This window comes from Dipodomys spectabilis, unplaced genomic scaffold (assembly GCF_019054845.1).
Source record: "Dipodomys spectabilis isolate Male_0828 unplaced genomic scaffold, ASM1905484v1 ptg000317l, whole genome shotgun sequence".
Classification (NCBI taxonomy): Eukaryota; Metazoa; Chordata; class Mammalia; order Rodentia; family Heteromyidae; genus Dipodomys; species Dipodomys spectabilis.
The window spans coordinates 1,475,236-1,497,032 of NW_024870994.1; the positions used below are offsets into that span (position 1 = coordinate 1,475,236).

The window sequence follows — 21,797 nt, forward strand, 5'->3', positions numbered from 1 at the left end:
TGTCAATCATCGTTTTTATTAATTGGCTTTATAGGTTAAAGTGCATAGTAAAGACAAAAAAGGAAATGCGTACATAGGAAAGGATTTGTTCCTGGCCGACATTAGAAAGGACCTGAGTTGCCTAAGTGTTCTAGTGAACCCTGGGGCTGGCTTCTGGCCTGTGGTCGGGGCCTGCAGAAGCGGCTGGCATGCTGCCCCTGCCCAGGTAAAAGCTGCAGGGGAGGTGCTGGGATCCAAGTCACACCTGGAGAGGGGCTGCTGGCACTGCCAGCAGCACTGAGCAAATCTTTCCGGCGTAAAGCCACTGTTCAAATGCGTGTCACAGCAGAGGGTGCTGGCGTCACTCCGCCTGGGCCTGCTCAGCGGAAGCCCTCGTGGGCACTGCCCTTCCACACGTGCCTCTCTGGAAGGGCAGTGCCCAAGCGGGGCAGCTGGGACTTCTTGTGCTCCTTGGAGATCTAAGCAGTACAACTCCTCTGGTCATCGGATGGGAGGGAGTGTGCCAGGCACAGCCTGGCAGTCGGAATCAGATGGCTTCACTGAGCTTAGACTGCCCTGGCACATGGCAGCAAACACTGCAGCAGGTCGGGACCTAAAGGTGCCTGGGTGAGAGCCCCAGATGCTCAGGGCATCTGCCCACTAACCTGCTGTGGGATAAGAGGGGTCATCTGCTCACCACCCTTGGTTTGGAGGTAAAGTGCTTACTCTAGCGCAGGGGTACACTGAGAATCAACAGTGGGCAAGCCGTAAAAGTGGATCCTGACATAAGTGCAAAGACTAAAGGACGTGATTAAACCCAATTCCTCACCTCTGGAAGAGAGCCCACCCAGCCAGGCCCTCGGCGCCGGGCAGAAGACAGAGCTGGGCGTCTTCCTAGATCATCCTCCGTATCTCCTCAAAGTTCAGCAGGTTGTTGGCCGTGTCCGACCAGGCGGCGTGCTGGGCTCCGTCCATCTCAGAAGCAAGCTGGTTGCTACTTTCCAGAGTGTGGCGCTCACCACCGATCACCTCCTGACACTCGGGACAGGTGCTGCGCTGCATGGCCCCCCCGCACCTGCTGATCAAGTAGATGTGGCCATTGGGACACTTGAACCAGTGGCCGGGCGGGTAACCCATGGCAGTGACGATCTGCACTCGCTCTTCCTCTGAGATGCCCAGGCCGGAGCAGGGGAGGACAGCTTTCAGAGCGCCCATCTTCTCCTGTACAAGCTCCTCATCCTTCTGGGTGAACTTACATGTTCTCTCCAGGATATTCCGGATGCTGAGGACCTCCAAGGCCACGTTACCTGCCACCCTTCCCTCTGCCATCTTGCAGCGGGTCAGGAGGTCCAACAGGTACGTGAGCCTCTGGATTTCCCTTTGGAGGTCACTCAGTTCCTGGCTGGTGAAGCTCAGGCGCTTCTTGGCCAGCCACTCATGGACCTGGTCTAGCTGAGTCCTCACTTTTTTTTGTTCGAAGACTTGTATCTTTTTCAGAGACTCCCTCAGTTTGGCCAAGTGGTCGTAGAAGTTGATGTAATTCTCCACCAGGCCCAGGTCTTTCACGGACAGATTCTTCTGGGCCAGCTTGTCGCTGAGCCTTAGGAAGTCTTCAGGAAGCTGCTGCTGGAGGAGGCTCTTCCTCTCCAACAGGGCCTTCAGCTGCTCTTGGCTGGCTGCAATCTCTCTGGCAGAGCCCTGGATCCTCTCCTTGACCACTTCGATCTCTTCCAGCCGCTGCTTGATGCTGGCCCCATACCTCAGGTTTTTGCGGATGGGCACCTGGCAGACAGGACAGACCTTCAACCTGATGGCCACGTCATCATCCTTCTGCTCGTTCATGTAGCGGTCGAGGGCCTGCACCTCGAAGATGTGGCTGCAGTCTTCCAGCTGCACAAAGCGGGCATCTGGTTCGTCCTCGTAGCCGAAGAAGATCTGGGTGACCTCCTCCAGGTGGCAGACACGGCACTTCCTGGGGCATGGCTCCCCGCACAGGCCGATGCAAGGGTGGCCGCAAGCCAGCAGCTTGGTACAAGGCACGTAGCATGGGGGGCGGTTGCAGGGCTCGGAGCAGAGTTTGGTGCACTGGTAGTGCTGGCAGCTCCAGACACAGGGCTCCACGCAGGGGCTGCACAGCTCGCCACACTTCTTCCTGCACTGGCTGTGCACACAGCGGTTCTGACATGTCTGCTGGCAGGGTGGGCACTCGATGGTGCACGGCTCCTGGCACTTGTGTGAGCAGATGAGCAGGCGCTTGCAGGGCTGCTGGCAGCGCTCATGGAAGCGCCCTTCGTAGCAGCTGTGGCAGGAGCCAAGGCAGGGATGGCCGCAGTCCAGGACGGTGCCACACTTGATGGTACACTTGACTGGCAGGTCGTACTTAAGATCTTCCACATGGCCGCATTTCACCTGTTGGCTGTGCCCACACTTGAGACCCACGGTGACCATTTCTGAACACAGACGCACGCAGTCCTCCCCACACGGGTGGGTGCACTTGTGGCCACATCTCAGGACTTTGGGGCAAGGCTCCTGGCAGCAGAAGGAAAACGCAGGCAGTGAACAAGGAACCATCTGTTCGTGGCCACACTGAGGAACAGTTTTGGGCACTTTCACCTGGCAAGGCTGACACTCCTGGAAACAAACGAGAGGGCAACGGTGCCCATCTGGGCAGATGACCTTCTGGCATGGCTTCATGCACTGGAACTCCTTGTGTGTGGCGTCATAGGGGTGACAGGCCCGAGTACAGACGTGCCCACAGCTCAGCCGGAACTCACAGGGCAGGCTGCAGCCTCCTTCCGGTACTCTTTGGAAGTCAGCAGCTTTGGATACCGAGGTGTGGGTGTCAGGGTGGTTCTGGCAGCAGAGCCGGAGCGTCGGGCCTATCTGATTGTTCTCTCGAAGGGTATGGATGATCTTGCTCCACAAGGGCACCTTCGCCAGCATCTGCATGTTCCCAATGCAGTACATCCCCTTCTTGGCCCGGGACAGGGCCACACAGATGCGGTTGGGGATCTGGAGGAAGCCCACTTTGCCCTCCTGGTTGCTCCGCACCAGTGAGAGGAGGATGATGTCATTCTCCTCCCCTTGGTATTTGTCCACCACATGGACCTTGACACCGGCGAACGTCTTGGCAGGCATGAGTTTGCGCAGGCAGAAGAGCTGCCCGGTGTAGGTGGTAAGGATGGTGATCTGGGACGGCAGGTACTCCTGGCATAAGAAGTACTTGCAGAGCTCCACCACAAAGTGAGCCTCGTGCTGGTTCTGGTGGCTTTTGCCTTCCTGGATCTCCTGTTCTGGGAAGTTGTGCTCCACGAAGAAGAGATTCGAAGCGACCCCCTGAGAAGTGAAAGCAATGTATTAGGAAGGAAGTGCCCTGTGGCGCAGGGTTTCATGTTCAGTCCTCACCTGCCCTAGCCACTGATGTGATCCAGTGAGACCCTGGGAGCTTCTTCGTGCCCCTGTCCCAGTCTCTACTTCTAAAGTTAGCCACCATGTGCTTTGTTTTGAAACCACAGAAAATTAGGAGCTAAACAAGGATTCTCGTAAGCCTCAGTATTCACAATATTTAGAGTTGTAGGGCCTGGGCACTATCCCTGTTTTTTGTTGTTTTTTTTTTTGCCAGTGCCTGGGCTTGAACTCAGGGCCTAGGGATTCTCCTTGAATCTCTTTGTGCTCAAGGCTAATGTTCTACCACTTGAGCACAGTGCCACTTCCAGCTCTTTCTGTTTATGTGGTACTGAGGAATTGGATCCAGGGCTTCTGCATGCTAGGCAAGCACTCTACCACTAAGCCAAATTCCCGCTTCCTGTCTCTGAGCTTTTTTACCCAAGGTTGCTCTACTACGTTGAACCACAGCTCCTTTTCCCGATTTCTGGTGGTTAATTAGAAATAGAGTCTTACGAACTTTCTTGCCCTGGGCTGGCTTTGAACTGTGATTCTCAGAGCTAAATCTCCTGAGTAGCTAGGATTATAGGCCTGAGCCACCAGTGCTCAGTTTTTTTTTCCGCTCTCATCTGTTCACTCATAGCTGGCTGGCACTCTACCACTTGAACCACAGGCTCCACTTCTAGCTTTTCTGGTGATTATTAGAGGTAAGAGTCTCATAGACTCCCTGCTAGGGATGTCTGTGAACCTCAATCCTTAGAACTCAGCATGCAGAGTAGCTAGGATTCTAAGTATGAGCCACCAGTACCCAGCTTCATCTGTATATTAATAGAGCTTTTTTGTTTTTCTGTCAGTGTTGTTCAGTGGGAGGGACTGAACCCAGGGTCTTGTGCATTTAGGAAAGCACTCTACCACTAAGCTACAACCTCATATCCCAAGACACTGTTTTTTTGTTGTTTTTGGTTGACAGTCCTGGGGTTTGAATTCAGGGTTTGGGCACTGTCCCCTAGCTTTTCTGTTCAAGACTAGTACTCTGCCACTTGAGCCAGAGCTCCAACCTCTGACTTCGGTGGCTAATTGGAGATAAGAGTCTCACAGATTTTGCTGCTAGCTTTTTTGTTGTTGTTGTTGGTCATGGAGCTTGCTGGGCCTGGGCGCTGTCCCTGAGCTCTTTAGCTCAAAGCTAAGCGCTCTACCACTTAAGGCACAGCACCAGTTCTGGTTTTCTGGTGGTTTATTGGAGATAAGTCTCATGGACTTTCCTGCCCCGGCTGGCTTTGAACTGTGATTCTCAGATCTTAGTCTCCTGAGTAGCTACGATTATAGGCGTGAGCCACCAGTGCCTAGATTGCTGCAAGCTTTGTCCGATCTCCTAGGACTACAGTCATGAGCCATAGCACTGGGCTCATGTCTAAACTTTTTTTTTTTGCCCAGGCTTGAACGCTGGGCCTAGGCCTGTCCCTCAGCTCTTTAGCTCAAAGCAAGTGCTTTACCACTTGAGCCACAGCGCCACTTCCGGGTTTTTTCTTTTTGCTTATGTGGTGCTGAGGAATTGAACTCAGGGCCTCACGCATGCAAGGCAAGCGCTCTACCACTGAGCCACCTTCCCAGCCCCATGTCTGAACTTTTAAAGTTGGCTCTTTTCCCTTCTGAAAGTCTTCTTTCAGCCTGAGGAACAGTCATCCCCTAGGTTGCTGACACCAGAGAAAGATGAGGGGACACGACTTACTTACCTTGATCTTCTCATACTTGAGCACAGAGGGATGATTCTCCAGATCCTGGTAGATGTGAGGGGTCAGCAGGCGGGCAATTTCAGGGCACATGCGATGCTGAAACAACACAAGCGCATCACTAGAATCATCTGAAAGGCCAAGCTGTGAGTGAAAACTAGAGAGGCCACATAAAATGACGCGGAGAAGAAAAACAGCGCATTCATCCAGCAGAAACCCAACACAGGGGACGCACACAGGATGAAAGGGACACTGCTGGCGAGGTGGCACATGCTGCAATCCCAACCGTTGGGTAGTAGAGGCAAGATGATGGTGACGGGCCGGGAAGGGGCTCAGTGGTAGAGCGCCTGCCTTGCATGCTCCAGGCCCTGGGTTCGATTCCTCAGCACCACATAAGCAGAAAAAGCTGGAAGTGGCGCTGTGGCTCAAGTGGTAGAGCGCTAGCCTTGAGCTGAAGAGCTGAGGGACAGCACCCAGGCCCAGAGTTCAGGCCCCAAGACCGGACCCAAAAAAAAAAAAAAAAAAAAGATGATGGTGACTTCCAGGCTAGCCTGGGCTACAGAGACCCTATCTCAACAAAAGCAGAGTAAGTTGGACAGAAGATCTCGCTCTCAGGAGAACTTGCTTGCAGGCAACTGGCAGATCCCCAGCAGCCTTCTCCCGGTCATTTGGTAAGAGCAGAGGGCCTGCTTCTTACCTGGTAATTCAGGCGAACGTAGGGGAGGTTCACTTTCACGAGCCGTTCAAAAAGAGACACCTCAAGGTTGAAGTTCTTGGCCAGATCATACACATTGGCACTGGGGCGCAGCTAGAAGAGAAACAGGGCTGAGGACTCTGTATGGGAACATCCAGGCCCCATGTGAGGTGCTGGCAGGTTAAGGGTACAGGGACAAGGAACAATAGGATGGCTTCCAGGGGTGGGATTCTTCTCCACAATGACATCTGATCTGACTGCAGCATGGAGGAGGCAGCATGGAGGAGGCGGCCAAGTAGGCAGTCATTTGAAGAGGGAGCCAGGAAGCATAGAAACACTCAACAAATGAGACAAAACCAGAGAAACAGGCTGCAACCTGATCTTACTGCCTTGGTAGGCAACTTTATGAAGCTGGATCTCTAATATTAAAACGCAATGAGAAACTGCTGAAGGGCTTTCAGCTGGGAAGGGACACAATCTGACTTAATGTTTGTTGAAAACTGGCTTTGGGAAGTGGCGCTGTGGCTCAAGTGGTAGAGTGCTAGCCTTGAGCACAAAGAGGCTTGGGGACAGTGCCTAGGCCATGAGTCAAGCTCTGGAACCAGCAAAAAAAAAAAAGGAAAAAAAAGATACATTTTTAGCTGGCACTGGTGGCTCACACCTGTAATCCTAGCTATGCAGGAGACTGAGATCAAAGCCAGTCCCGGCAGACTCTTATCTACAATTAATCTCCAGAAAACCAGAAGTGGCGCTGTGGCTCAAAGTGGTAGAGCACTAGCTTTGAGATAGCGCCCAGGCCCTCAATTCAAGCCCCATGACCGACCAAAAAAAGAACCCCAAAAAACAAAACAAAACAAAAAAAACAAACCCAAACCCTACTTTGGCTCCTTTATGCAGGGACTGAAGGGCAAGAAGAGTGGAGAACACATTGTTATAAGGCAAGGAGGGTGGGTCAGGAGAGCCACGGAGAGAACGGGTGGAGTTGGGTGACGTTACTGCTATGCTACGCCCCAAACAGAGCAGCACCTGAACTGCACGTGGAGGCCGGTGATATAGCTCAATGGCAGAGCAACCACCCAGCATAGGGAGACCCAAGGTCTGATCCCCAGCAAAGGGAGAAGGAAGGAAAACACATAACAAGGAATGTGTGAAGTGAGGAAAGGAGGAATCAGAAAGTCAGCAAAAAGCTCAGGACTGCTCAAACTGAAGAGGCAATCCTGCCCAGTTCACCCCAGAGCCTGCCCATCTTCCAGGGGTTCTTGCTCTACCTGCTGGTGGTCCCCAATCAGAATGAGGTGCTGGCAAGCTTTGCTCAGGGTGGCAATGGTGTGGGCCTCAAGCACTTCGGCGGCCTCTTCCACAATGACAATACGAGGCTCCACCTTCTGCAGGATCTGGCGGTATTTGGCAGCACCTTGGTTGGGAAGAGGAGAGGGGTGCTGGGCTGAGGCACGGCACACACAGGGCCTTCCCTGGCTTGGTGACAAGTCTGCCTGCATGCTCCCCAGGGACTGATCATCACTGGGTTTCAAGCTCAGTGGCAGCTGTGCGCCCAATGGTCCCCATGGAGCAGAAGCTGCTTTCAAGAGCGTGTCAGAGCGGTTTCCTTCCATCCACTTGAAGAGGCTCTTTTGGCCTGGCCTAAGTCATCTGTAGGATCTGGGCTCAGACACTTCCTTACCTGTGGTTGTCATTCCTACGACCTGGGCATCTTTGAGGATGAGCAGGTCTTCCTGGAGTCTCAGCTCGGCCATTCTTTTTGCTGATGTGCGATAACAGCATTCATAGCTGAGTATCTTCCGGCGAGTATCTGCCTGGTACATCTGCAGCCACAGCCTGCACAGTGAGCCAGGGAAAGGAAGAAAGGAAGCCTCTTGATCTCTGAGAAGGGAATCCCCCCACATCCTCCACACCCCCCTAGTGTGCCTGTGGCTGGAGTGAACTCTAGACCCTTGAGGAGAAAGACTCACATAGAACTGGAATCCGAACTGCCCCATGGAGGATGTGCAGGGCACTCAGGAGCTGAGAAAGGTTAATACCACTCTGCTCAGACCCTTGCACTGGCTTTCTGCTGATCATCAGAAAAAAATCTATGCTCCTCACCTAACCTTGCCCAGGCTGGACGTGGCCCACATTGACCACACTGGCCATCTCATGAGCCGGGGCCTTGCTGGCTACGCTTTCCAGTTCTTTTGCTGCACTGTGACTTGAACTCAGGAGCCTCACACTTACTTGGCTGGTTTGGCTGGCTTATGCCCTGTATTTTTGAGCCAGGCCCTAGTCTGGTATTTTATTTATTAATTTATTTTTGTGCTGGTCTTGAGGCTTGAACTCAGTGCTCAAGGGTAGCACTTACTACTTGAGCCACAACTCTACTCCCATATCTACTCCAGGTTAATTGGAGGTACAGACTTTCCTGTCAGGGCTGGCTTTCTGAGTCTCAGATCTCAGCCTGCAGAGTAACTAAGATGAAAGGCATGAGCCACTGGCGACCGCCTCAGCTCGCCTTTAGATGTTACAAATGGAATCTGTCTTACTTTTTTGTGGCTAGGAGCCACAATTCTCTATATCTCAACCACCTGAGGAGTGTGACTAGGTGTGAGCTACTGTGCTTGGCTGGGGGGAGGGGGAAGAGTGTGTGTGCATGCACGTGCACACACACACACACACACGCGCACGCACACACACACACGCGCACACACACACACACGCACACACACACACACACACGCACACACACACACACACGCACACACACACACACACACACACACACGCACACACACCTGTACCAGTCCTTGATCTTGAATTCAGTGCCAGACCACTGTCCTTGAGCTGTTTTGCTCCAGGCACTTGAGCCACAGCTCCACTTCCAGCTTTTTGGAAATTTAATTCAAGATAAGAGACTCATGGACTTTCCTGCCTGGGCTGGCTTCAAACTGTGATCCTTAGACCTCAGCCTTCTGAGTAGCTAGGATTACAGAACGAACCTCCAGTCTGGTTTGTTTCTTTTTTTTCTTTCTTTTTTTTGCAGTTGTGCGGCTTGAATTTAGGGCCTGGGCACTGTCAATAAGCCTCTTTGTGCTCATGGCTAGCTCTCTACCACTTAAGCCATTTCCAGTTTTGAGTGTTTTATTGGAGATAAGAGTCTCCTAGAGCAGAGCAGCTGGTGGCTCACGCCTGTAATCCTACTCAGGAGGCTGAGATCTGAGGATCGCGGTTCAAAACCAGCCAGGGCAGGAAAGTCCAGGAAAGTCCGTAAGACTCTTATCTCCAATAAACCACTAGAAAACCGGAAGTGGCACTGTGGCTCAAGCAGTAGAGTGCTCGCCTTGAGCTGAGGAGCACAGGGACAGTGCCCAAGCCCAGAGTTCAAGCCCCACGACCCACCAAAAACAAAAACAAGTCTCCCAGACTTTCCCACGGGGGCTGGCTTTGAACTGTGATTCTCAGATCTCAGCCTCCTGAGTAGCTAGGATTACAGGTGTGAGCCATTGGTGCCAGTTTCTTTCCATTTTTTTTTCTTTCCATTTCTTTTTTTTTTTTTGTCGGTCATGGGGCTGGACTGAAACTCACACTCCTGCTTTTGTCTCACAACTGCTAGGATTACAGGTGTGTGCTAGTATGCCTGGCCGTCCTTGCCTTTTGTTCAAAGTAATTATGCCACTCTTATTTTTCAGTTGTGGCATTGTGTCCTTACAAGTTTTCTGTCGTAGACAAGACTCTGAGCTCCATGACGGTAAATGGGGTGCTGGTTCCATCCCATGGCTGCATCTCTGGTGTCAGCTCAGTAGTGGTTCTCAGAAAAGGACCTCCCTGGGGAAACGGCACAGCTGCCTGGGTTGGGCACCATTACCTGTAAAGCCGCCAGCGGGAATTCAGGTCGAGCTGCCAGAGGTCCTGGATCTCATCAGCCTCAGCTTTAGTCATGGCATTCAGCTTTTGAAGCTCAACCTTTACCTTGTTTTTCATTTTCCTTTTCTGGCTGCGTTGGATCTGTGAGGAGGAGCAGGCAAGTCTGGTTCTAACTCACAGCATCGTCCACCCCGTACTTCTCGTGTCTCAGATTCTTAACAGCTACTCCGCCAGTGTGGCTCAACAAGGACTTGAGGCAGACTGCCTGTACTCACAGCCCCACTCTGCCTTCTCTCTGTGCTGGGACTTTCGGGGTTAAGTTCTATGGGCCTCAGAATGTCCTCTTAGAAACTAGAGGGATGGGGCTGGGCAGGGAGCTCAGTGGTAGAGTGCTTGCCTTGCATGCATGAGGCCCTGATATCATTCCTCAGTACCACATAAGCAGAAAAAGCCGGGAGTGGCACTGTGGTTCAAGTGGTAGAGCGCTAGCCTTGAGCTGAAGAGCTGAGGGACAGCGCCCAGGCACAGAGTTCAAGCCCCATGACCGACCAAAAAAAAAAAAAAAAACTAGAAGGAATGACAATGCTGCTGCTCCAGGGTTGCTGGCCTCAAAGACATGGAAGGCCTGCAGCAGAGCGGCGGCAGGCCTCACAAAGCATGGTCTCAACACAGGAGGAGTAAAATCTGAGCTACTGGTGCCTCGGGTCAAGCAGAGCTTTGGACAAAGTTCTCCCTGTGGCTCTGTCACTCAGTAAGGCTACAGCCTTGAGGGCTGACACTGCGATGGACGTCACCCAGGCTAAGATCCTCCTCCAACAGTGCCACATGGCAGAGAGGCCGAAACTGTACTTCCTGGGCCTGGGGGCCTGACTGCTCACCACCGGCAGTGCTGTGGAACAGAACCAGGAGACCAGGTGAAAACGGCATGCGTGCCAACTTGCCCGCCAGTCCTTTCTACGGTGGGTGGGGAATGCCAAGCGGGGTTTTGTGTATCCAGTTTCATCACCACAGGAGCACACAGTAGATGCCCAACCAAGTAGGACGGAGGGCGAGTGTGCAGGGAATCTAGTGTCCACCCCTCCAGCCTGGAGGGCTTCACTTCTCTTCGGAGTGCATCTGTGCTGTGTTCCTCTTGTGTTTTCTGTTAAAGCTGGTACTGGTTGCCAGGGTGCCTCTGAACAGCTATAGTTTTTTACATGCTTGGGATTTAGACTTATACTATACCAGGGTTAGGCTGCGAAACGGGTGCACTGCCAACGAGGGGGTAGGGGTGGTCAGAAGCTCTCAGGCCGGCTCAGCAGTGCAGCCACGCTCACTGACTGCTGCTGTGGTCTCAGGGAGGGAGCTTACCTCCCACTCCTCTGTAACTTGCTCCTGTCCACCTGCAGTCCCCGGGCTGTGGTGGTCTAGCCTCATGGCCAGAAGCAGCTTAGCCAGCTCCTGCTCTGCCCCATTCTCTTCCTTATTCCGTCGCCGGGGCCTCACCACCTCTTCCTCCTCAATCACCCTGTCGGCCTGGATCAGGTCAGCCTCCTCTGCAATCTCGATCAGGGAACCTTCCTCCTCTCCCTCCTCTTCTTCCTCCCCTTCTGCATGGGCTGGGAGAAGAATGAAAGTGGGACACACATGGAGAGTCCTGAAACCAAGGGATGGAAAAGGACCACGCCAGCAGCTCAGGGAGACATTCCCCAGGGGTTTAGACTTAGAAGGAAACTGGGAGGAGGGGTGACCTACATGCTCCCCTTTTTGGTTATATGTTTTACATCTTAAAAATCATGAGTGTGTAGTCAGGCAGTGGTGGCTCACACCTGTAACCCTAGCTACTCAGGAGGCTGAGATTTGTGGATCGTGGTTCAAAGCCAGCCCAGGCAAAAAAGTCTATGAGACTTTCATCTCCAATTAACCACCAGGAAACTGGAAGTGGCATTATGGTTCAAGTGGTAGAGCACTAGCCCTGAGCTAAAGAGCTGAGGGACAGTGCCCAGGCCCAGAGTTCAAGGCCTAACGACTGACCAAAAAAAAAAAAAAAGAGTTGGAGGTAGAGCTTAAGGAGTAGTTAGAGTGGGACTGTAGGTGGCTATGCGACTCTCACCTGTGTTCTCAGGTCCCGCTGGAGCAGCATTCTGGATGAAAGCACCAACCCCCAGGCCCAGCCACTCAAGCATCATGGAGTGCTTCCAGGACTGGAGGCAGTCCCATTCGCTGTCCTGAGGAAGCAAGAAGTCAGGCATGAGAGCCTAGGCCAACCTGGGCAGAGGCGGTGGGCCTTGCTGGAGCCCTACCTGCATGGGTCTGTTCATCAGGCTTTCCCAGTGCCGGGGGGAGATGTACTTCTCCAGGTGCTGCTCCCGGAGCACACCACGCATGGTGCATTCCAGCGTCTTGGCACCCTTGTTAAGTTCCTGCTCTGATCCCTTCATCTCTGTCACAATCTGCCAGGAGCAAAATGAGAGTCGGTGAAGATCTGCCCACACCCCCGATTCAGTTGCTCCCCGAGAGAAGACAGTGAAGAAAAATGCCTAAAGGGAGAACAGTAAAGGCTAAAGGACACCACAAACCAGCATGAAGACAGACATGGCACTAGAGAAGCCCATGCCTCATGGCATCTTTTTTCTTTTTTGTTGGTCATGGAGCCTTAACTCTGGGTCTGGGCGCTGTCCCTTAGCTCTTCAGCTGAAGGCTAGTGCTCTCCACTTGAGCCACAGCGCCACTTCTGGCTTTTTCTGCTTATGTGGTGCTGAGGAATAGAACCCAGGGCCTCATGCAGGCAAGGCAAGCGCTCTACCACTGAGCCACCTTCCCAGCCCCTGCTTTCATCCCTTCTCTGTTATGAATTGAGGGCAAGGGTCACACCAAGGGACTAGCAGAATGAAAAGCTAGACAGAGCAGCGTTCCGAGGGCCCAGGGGTCCCCCAGACTCCTGGAGCTGGGACTCACGCTCATGTAGGCCTGTCGGAGGTGCATGGGGAGGCTGCGGCGGAACTCCCGCTTATTCCTCAGCTCCCGCAGCGTGAACTGCTTGAGGACCTCACTGCTGCTCCTTCCACCCACCCGCACGATGCTGGTCTTCTGACACTTGTAGATACCTGGGGGGCAGAATGGAGTACCACAGAGCTGAGGAGAGCTGAGTCTGTGTGCGATCTCATTTCAGCTGGTCCCTCCCCTAGGGAACAAACTCATACTTCCAGGAACTTAGCCATAATGAGTGAAGAAGACGTGCCCAGAGAAGACGTGTCCCTGTCCATGCCACGCTTCAGAGGTGGGTTCTGGAGCGAGGCCCCTGGGACCCAGTGCTTTAACACTTGGTGCAGCATAACCTGGGGTTACTGGACTCCTCAGTTTGTCTGAGATTAGGACAGCAATAGCTTTCTTATAGGTTCCAGGCTGGAGAAACACAAGACTATTTTTGTAGCTCCTAACCAGGCCCCAACACAAAGGACGCACTCAGTAAATGTGATCCATTATGCCGATCTAATGACCACTTGTATGTTCGAAGAATGGGCCAGACATGTAGTAATCAAAATTCAGTCTCAATGTTCTGTTTTCCTGTGTCATGTTCTAGCAGAGAGGTTACTCCCTAAATGAACAATGACAATAGTAGTTGGTACCTCATGCCACAACTACACAGCAGAGGACCCCACCTCAAATTTAGTGGGATAGGGAACCTATTACACAAGCAGAGACTCTTAAGAATAAAGATTTACTTAGGTGACGATATAGAAAAATGGGAAATAAGATGCTAAGAGAAGAAAAGTCATTCACTATTAATACAATTAGTACTTGGATTGCAATTTGCCTATTTTATGCTTCCCAACACAGCTGGGATGACAGGAATGTGCTACCTTGCCACTTCCTCCCCTCAGATGGAGTGAATCTGTTTTTTACTGCCAAGGTAAATTTCAAACCACAACTTCTGAACTAGGCCTCTGAAAGTGCTAAGATTGATTACAGGCCTGAGCCATCAGAGAACAGCTGCAATCACTATTTTTCAAGGCCTTAATATGAGCCAGCTCTGTGAAACCCATAGTCAGAAACCCAGCCAGCTCCGTGAATATAGTCAGAAACCCAGCCAGCTCTTGGCATTTATGGGGGAGCACAGACATATGAAAAGCATTACGAAAGTATAAAGCAATAGTTATCTGGGTCCGGGGGCAATGGGAAACGTCTACTGAGAGAGTAAAGGTGAGAGTAACGAGTGTGTTGGAGCCAGCTTGGCTGGATGAGGTCAAGGTGAGAGGGGTGTGGGCAGACCATCAGCATGGGGAACTGCAGGAGACAGGGAGACGCTGGGGGAACTCAAGGAGTTGGAAAGGTGCTGCCGGAGGTTAGGGGAACCGGGAAGAGGCGGGGCAGGGGCAAGGCAGGCTGTAAGGATGCAAAGAGCAGAGACAGCTGTTCTGGGTGCTGATGATTCAGCCGTTACCTTCCAGAAACTGGTCCAAAGCATGATTGGTGTAGCACACCACCAGGATGGGGAACTTCTGGTTGCTTATTTGCCAAACAGACTCGTTGGTCAGAAGAGCCTGGACTATTTTTAGACCCACATAGGTTTTGCCTAGAAAACAGAAAAATGAGATTTAAAATTTTGTTACTTTTGTTAAAATTTTCTTTTAACTTAAAAGGTGAACAAAATGTGCATTTCAAATCTTATTAAACTTATTGGTCACGCAAGGCACAGGATTTCAAGTAAATTATAGGACAGTCCATTGTTCGATTATTCTTCTTGGCTGGGTGTAGAGGCACGTCTGTAAGCTCAGCTACTGAGGAGGCTAAGGCAGGAGGGTCATGAGTTCAAGGCCAGCCTGGGCCATATAAGTAAGACCCCATCTCAATAAACAAAAATAGGGCTGGGAAAGTGGCTTAGTAGTAGAGTGCTTGCCTAATATGTATGAAACCCTGGGTTTGATTCCTCAGTACCACCTAAACAGAAAAAGCTGGAAGTGATGCAGTGGCTCAATTGGTAGAGTGTTAGCCTTGAGCAAAAGCAGCTCAGGGACAGTGCTCAGGCCCTGAGTTCAAGCCCCAGGACTAGCTAAATAAATAAATAAAAGCAAAGCTCTACATAAAAACTAGATGCAGGCTGGGAAGGGGGCTCAGTAGTAGAATGCTTGCCTAGTATGCATGAGGCCCTGGGTTCCCTTCCTCAGCACCACATAAGCAAAAAAAGCACTGTGGCTCAAGTGGTAGAGCACTAGCCTTGAGCTGAAGAGCTGACGGACAGCGCCCAGGCCCAGAGTTCAGGCCCCACAATCGACCAAAACAAAAAACTAGATGCAAACTTCTGACATTAATTCCACTGTGAACTCAAGGTGAAGAGGGAGGCACAGGTGTTCACAGCTCTGAAGCCTTGATTTAGTCACGGCATGAACTATGCAACTTGTGGGCAGGGACGGGAGCGGGAAAATGAAGGAAGGGGTGACAGTATCCAAGAAAGGAATGTATGCATCACCTGGCTTATGAAACAGTAACCCCTGTACAACTCCTTAACAGTAAAATTATATATGCATATGTAAAAAGACTCAGTTTCCCTCAAGACAAAGGAGCCCCTTCCCCACTCTCTCAGTGGGCCCGCACTCAGTGTGCTGCCTCTTCTTTTGCTCGAGACCCAGGTCACCACCTCCTGCTGTGTGTGGTCTGGCTTTTCTTGTACCTATCGTCTCTGCAACATACAATACACATGATGAGCCGCTCAGGACAGAGGCACAGATTCCTGTTGGAGCTGGACACGGACTCACCCTCCGTTCTGAGCATCACAATTCCATTCTCAAAATTTAGACTTGCTAAAGGAGCAATTCATTACTTAGAGCAAATTTAGCATGTTTTCCTTTCAGGACAGGCTGGCCTTATCTCTTAGGTTCAATGATCCTCCTACCTCAGTTCTGGAGCTGGGACTACAGGTGCCCATCATGAGCCCATTTTGCTTTTTAGCTTTTTTTTGTTTTTTGTTTTTTTAGATAATATGTTGATATGCCTTAAAATCTAAGCACCAATAAGCATCTAAAAAGCTTCTAAGTCAGTTTGTCTGACTGGAAATTTCTTGTAGAATTTTCCAGAGACAATTGCCACACTTACACAAGTAAAAATGTTTCTTTTTCTAGCCTTTTTTTCTTTTTTTAGGTGGAAACAGAAGCAGGCTACTTTCATCTGCATCTGCTTTTTCCACTTAATGCACCTGGGACCTAATCACAAGGACACACAAAAGGAGCCCCTGCATTTGGCCAGAGCATTATTTACTGGTGAACACTGATGGTGTGTCCGGTGTTGCTGATATGCTTGTTCATGCCACAATAAGACTGCCATTGAGAGGGGTGAAAACCCTAGACTCCAACACGGACACATTTGTCACTAGTCACTGCTACATTCGTGTCAGGCAACAGTAGCCACTGTCTCAAAAACTCAGTTGCAGGGCCGGGAAGGTGGCTCAATGGTAGAGTGCTTGCCTCACATGCATGAGGCCCTGGGTTTGATTCCTCAGCACCACATAAACAGAAAAAGCCTGAAGTGGCGCTGTGGCTCAAGTAAGTGGTAGAGCGTTAGCCTTGAGCTGAAGAGCTGAGGACAGTGCCTAGGCCCAGAGTTCAGGCCCCACGACAGACAAAAACAAACAACAGCAACAACAAAACCTCAGTTGCTTGGAGGAACAATTCAATACAGCATGGTAAGTAATCATTTCTTCCTTTCCCCCTTTCAAATACTGTTTGGGTGCCTACCAGGTGTCACACATAGAGTTAGTTGCAATAGACATGGAGGCTGAGAATGAGGGCTCATGCTTGTAATTCCAGCTATCCAGGAAAGGGAGACTGGGTAGTTCACACATTTAGACCAGTCCAGGCAAAAAGTCAGTAAACGACCACCTGAACAAATAAGCTGGATGCGGCAGTCATTCCAGACAGTCTAGAGGCCTTAATAGGAGAATCTTTGCTTAAGGGTGGTGGCCACAGGCAAATATGTGAGACCCTACCAAAACACACAAACAAACGTACCGCATACACACACAAACTCCAGAACAAAAAAAAAGCACACCACTCCCCACCAAAAAAAAATCCCCAAAAGGCCAAACCTAAAGCCCCAAAGGGCTGGGGGCATGGCTGAACTGGCTAAAAAAAGGCAAGGTGCAGAGTTGAAACCACAGCGCTACCATCACCACCCCACCTCCCCACCCCCCCACCAGCCAAAAAAGAAAAAGATAAAAAAAACACGGCTCTTATCCTCCTGGACCTTATAGACCTTGTAGAAGAAAAAGACAATTAGGGGGCCGGGAAGGTGGCTCGGTGGTAGAGTGCTTGCCTTAAGCTGAAGAGCTCAGGGACAGCGCCCAAGCCCAGAGTTAAGCCCCACGACTGACCAAAGAAAAAGAAAGGGCATATCTCTCTCTCTCTCTCTCTCTGTTTTGGAGGGGGAGCACTTGAATTCTTGGCCTCATACTTGTAGGCAGGTGTTCCATTTACTACAGGAGTCACACCACCAACAGCCATTTCTTTCATTCTTCGTTGAAGAAATACAAATTATTAATCCCTGTGATATACACTGTCAAGGATAATGTGGCAATACTGTATTTATTAAAACAGGTCAGGAGCTGGTGGCTCATGACTGTAATCCTAGCTACTAAGGAGAATGAGATATAAGAATCATGGTGAAAGTCTGTGAGACTGTTTTCCTTTTGTTGGTCGTGGGGCTTGAACTCTGGGCCTGGGAACCGTCCCTCAGGTCTTCAACTCAAGACTAGCGCTCTATCACTTGAGCCACAGCACCACTTCCAGTTTTCTGGTGGTTTACTGAAGATAAGAGTCTCGCAGACTTTCCTGCCCAGACTGGCTTTGAACTGCAATCCTTAGCTCTCAGCCTCCTGAGGGGCTACAGGTGTGAGCGCTCCCTGCTCCCTGCTTGTGAGACTCATCTCCAATTAACAACAAAAAGCTGGATATGGAGCTGTGGCTCAAGTGTTTTAAAGCTAGCATTGAGCAAACTCAGGGACAGCACCCAAGCTCAGAGTTCAAACCCCACAACTGGCACAAAACAAAACCAAAAAAAACCTATCACAGGGGCTAGGAAGGTGGCTCAGTGGTAGAGCGCTTGCCTTGCATGTCTGAGGCCCTGGGTTCAATTCCTCAGTACCACATAAGCAAAAAGAAAAAAGTCAGAAGTGGCGCTGTGGCTCAAGTGATAGAGTGCTAGCCTTGAGCTGAAGAGCTGAGGGACAGCGCCCAGGCCCAGAGTTCAGGCCCCACGACTGGATCCAGAAAAACAAACAAAAAAAAAAACCATCACAAATACAAGTCGGGCATGGTGGTACACACCTATAATCTCAAAACTTGGAATACTGAAGCAGGAGGATCACTTCAAGCCAGCATGGGCTACATCAGAAACCAAATAATAAACAAACATTACAAATGCACACTATTCTTGATCCCGTTAGGAATTTGTCTTTTTTTGTAAGGCTACTTGCTAAAGTACTACAGCAGTGAGTTTTCTGCAGGGAGCTCCTGTGATGATGATGTACCTCTAAACACAATCTAAACAATGGACAACTGTAGTCACAGGTAGTCAAAGAAACAAGCAGGAAAGTGACGCACAGCGAATGGAAGGAATGAACGCGGAGGGGAAAGTGACGCACAGCGAATGGAAGGAATGAACGCGAGGACACACTGCCTGAGTAGCCACAGTTCATCCCTGAACAACATACAGAAAATGGCTACCACTATTCGCTTTGGGCAAGAGAACTGACTGACTGAGATGGTGGGAAGAGACTTTGATCAATAAATGTGCGCCATTATTTATTAAAGGACAATAGTAAAAATAATCTGTCAAATTTTAACATCTCTGACACACAAAACCTGAAGATTGCTCACATGCAGCAGCGCTGGAAAGGCTGTAAAGAGATGGGAGACTCCAAGTAACTAGCTGCCAGTACACAGCACCAGTGCTGAAGGCGGTGAGGTAATGGAAACATTAATTCAATTGTTGCCAGTCCACATCCTCCTCCCTCTTTCTCCCAACACTGTAACATTTTTACTTGTAAGCTTCTTTCAGTCTTGAGGAAATCCTGTCACTAATATGCTGTGACTTTCTTTCCTTTTGGTGGTCCTGGGTGTTGAAATCAGGACCGTGCACTTGTTAAGCAGGTGTCATACCACTTGACTCACACTGCCAGCGCCATCACTTTTTAGATACTCTTACTTTTTGCCTGATGTATGCTTGGACCCAAATCCTCTTGTTTATACTTCCTACCACTGTAGCGGGGATGACAGACCGGTGCCACCACACCAGTTTTTTTCTGCTGAGATAGGATCTTTTCCCTGGCTGGCGTTTAGTCACAACCATTCCCAGTCCATGGTACACATATAAGCAGGATCCTACTTGTTATTTAAAAAGTGGAAGTAAATTGGGCGCTGGGGGTTCATGCCTGTAATCCTAGCTACTCAGGAGGCTGAGATCTGAGGATCGTGGTTCAAAGCCAGCCCTGGTAGGTAAGTCCCTGAGACTTATCTCCAATTAATCACCAGAAAACAAAGTAGAGCTGTGGCTCAAAGTGGCAGAGTGCTAGCCTGGAGCAAAAGAGCTTGGGGACAGTGCCCAGGCCCAGAGTTCAAGTCTCACCACCGACAAAAAAACAAAACAAAAAAACCCAAAAGCAGAAGTAAAGGTGTACATATACATTAATGTATGTATCGGTGTTAACCAGACAAACAGCAGGGAAGGTACACATAATAGCGCCCCAGCAGAGGATTACTGTGCCAGGAGGAAAGTGTAGGGAGCAACACTTCTATGAGAATCAAATACTGAGGGAGGTGGGACTCTACAAACTGTCACTTAGCATTAAACAAATTAATGTATCCTTTGGTAAAGCACAGTTAGCCTATCTCCCCAGCTCTGATCAATAGCACTCTTCTCTAGTCTTGTGATTTTAGTCCACTGCTATGCAGGTAAATGCAAGTAATAGATTTTCCACAGTCCCCAATGGAAAATCACCGTGTCTACTTCATGAACAACACTTATGGCCAATTCGGGGAAACCTAGGGCAAAGGTTACCTCCCTTGCCACCTCCCAGGACAGATGCCACAGCTGTGGAAAGCTCTACTGTACCTGTGCCAGGAGGCCCCTGAATGATTGCCAGCTCCCTTGTGAGAGCGAACTGCAAGGCTTCCATCTGGGAGTCATCCAGCTTCAGGGCTTCTTTTGAGGGCCACTGGCTAAGGTCGAGGACATTAACTCTGGGGCGTCTCCAGCCCTTGGCATTCCTCAAAGACTCCCAGGAGGCTGAAGGAGTCTCTATTAAGGGGGTGAAATCATACTTGCCCCCCATTAGCAGGTAGTGTGGCTCCTTCACGTGGGAGTCACACTGGACGATGTTCCTCTGGAAGGGGACGTCATCCTCCTGGACCTCCTGTAGTCCCTCCAGGACATGCCGGTAGGCCTCAAAGTAGGCTGTGGTCTCCACCATGAGGAAAGAGTCAGAGGGCTGGACCTCCGCCAGCAGCTGCTGGCTCTGCTCATTGAAGCACAGCTGGACAATTCCTTGGCACAGATCTTCCTGCTCCCGGTTAGAAACAGTGGCAAAAAGAAAGGTCTCAAAGTTGTCCTTGGACATGCACACCAAGGAGCCATAGAGCAAGCGCTTGGAGTTCTGCCAGCGAACAAACTTGAGGGGCTTCATGTCAAACTGTACCTTGTAGACGATGCCTGATGAGGAACACTTAGGGGTGATGATCCTGGTGTCAAAGTAGATGCGGATGTCGTCAAACTTCCTCTTCCTCAGGCCCTGGTCCTCAAAGCTCTGGAGAAGCTCCAGAATGCCTTCCCGCAGGGGTCTGACAAAATCTTCCCGCAGGAGTCGGAAGTGGGTGTCCAGATAGATAGCAGTGCTCTCGTATTTTCCAGAGATGATGTTGGGGCGGAGGAAGGGCCTCTCGTCCAAGTGCACTTCGTTGTAGGTAGGGTAGATGGGCATGGTCCGGTAGCTTGCAACTTGTCCGTCAGCCTCAGGCTGTACCAGAGTATAGGTGTCCTCTCTTAAAGTGCCCTCTCGCCTCTTCTCCTGCATATGCTCCAAGATGGCCTGCATCTTCTCCAGGTTCCTCTCAGTCTCCTCTTCTATGTCAACCCCAGAGGCTCTCAGGGCATTTAGAGATGCTGGCAGGAGAGACACGAGCATGGATGTTTCCTGCACAGAGCTGGCAGGGAAGACGCTCACGAGGTCCTGGAGGAGGGAGATGATGTTTCTGATGTGCTCTGGGTACTGGTTGCGGATGGCAGCTACGGGTTGGGTAATCATGCCCACCACGTAAGCAGGCAGGCAGACCTTGAGGAATCTTGAGTTCTTCAGTATGCCGAGGATATGGAATATGCTCTGGCGGTCCATGTTGGAGCTGCAAGCCTTCCGAAGAACCTGGCAGATGAGTTCCAGGAAGCTGGATTTCATGGAAGAATGAGACAGGAGTTCCTTCAGTCCTAAACTGCTGGCAAGTGTGATGGCCACCTCAGAGGGGTCTTTCTGCAAAAGACTCTCTAAGAACTTGTAGCCCAGTTTCTTCACCTGCTGTGGCTGCTCTGCAGGCTTCTGGTGGGGTGTTCGCCACTGCTGGAAGTTATCGCTGGACCACGGCGGTCTGTGGTTCCTCCCCTCCTGGGGGTCATCTCTCCGCCTGGGGTCATTCTCTTGACCATGTCTTTGGCCTCTCGCTCCATCACTGGTATACCGTTCCTGGTTCCTTCTTCCCTGATGTGGATTCCTGCCCATGGCCCTGAATCTGTCTTCTCTCTGCCGGTAAGGAACAGGATGACTGGCGGTCCTCGAGTGCCGTTCAGGATAATCCGCTCCCTCTCCAGATGCACTGGCTGGTGGGTTACTGGCCTGATCTCTAGCTCTTGGTGCGAATTCTCCATCCAAAGGCCCTAAAGTAATAAGCACAGAATCAAGGACAAGAAAACCCCACAGGACAACAAAGAACATGATTTTATTTCCTAAAACAACTGAGGAGCACCAGGTTCTCTTGGAGAGAAAAGAAGGTTTCCTACCAAGTTGTGTAGTAAATAAAAGATAGAGCAGTGAAGTAAAGTATGGTGGAACATGCCTGTAATCCCAGCTCTCAAGAGGCTAAAGCAGAAGGAAAGTTCAAGGCCAGCCTGGGCTACATAGTAAGACCCTGTCTCATAAA

At 50.7% G+C, this 21,797-nt stretch overlaps 1 protein-coding gene across 1 annotated transcript in view; it reads right to left on the minus strand.

The window, feature by feature from the left end:
* Nucleotides 1–21,797, minus strand: part of Znfx1 (zinc finger NFX1-type containing 1) — a 26,363-nt gene continuing 4,566 nt past the window's right edge. Inside the window, exons 3-14 of the mRNA XM_042702170.1 lie at nt 19,726–21,534; nt 14,066–14,197; nt 12,580–12,728; nt 11,925–12,074; nt 11,735–11,849; nt 10,993–11,240; nt 9,644–9,783; nt 7,469–7,623; nt 7,056–7,201; nt 5,791–5,901; nt 5,097–5,192; nt 1–3,315 (exon numbers count right to left, since the gene is read on the minus strand). Of these exons, the coding sequence (XP_042558104.1) occupies nt 874–3,315; nt 5,097–5,192; nt 5,791–5,901; nt 7,056–7,201; nt 7,469–7,623; nt 9,644–9,783; nt 10,993–11,240; nt 11,735–11,849; nt 11,925–12,074; nt 12,580–12,728; nt 14,066–14,197; nt 19,726–21,534 (5,693 nt within the window). The 3' untranslated portion in view covers nt 1–873. The remainder of the gene's footprint in view (nt 3,316–5,096; nt 5,193–5,790; nt 5,902–7,055; nt 7,202–7,468; nt 7,624–9,643; nt 9,784–10,992; nt 11,241–11,734; nt 11,850–11,924; nt 12,075–12,579; nt 12,729–14,065; nt 14,198–19,725; nt 21,535–21,797) is intronic.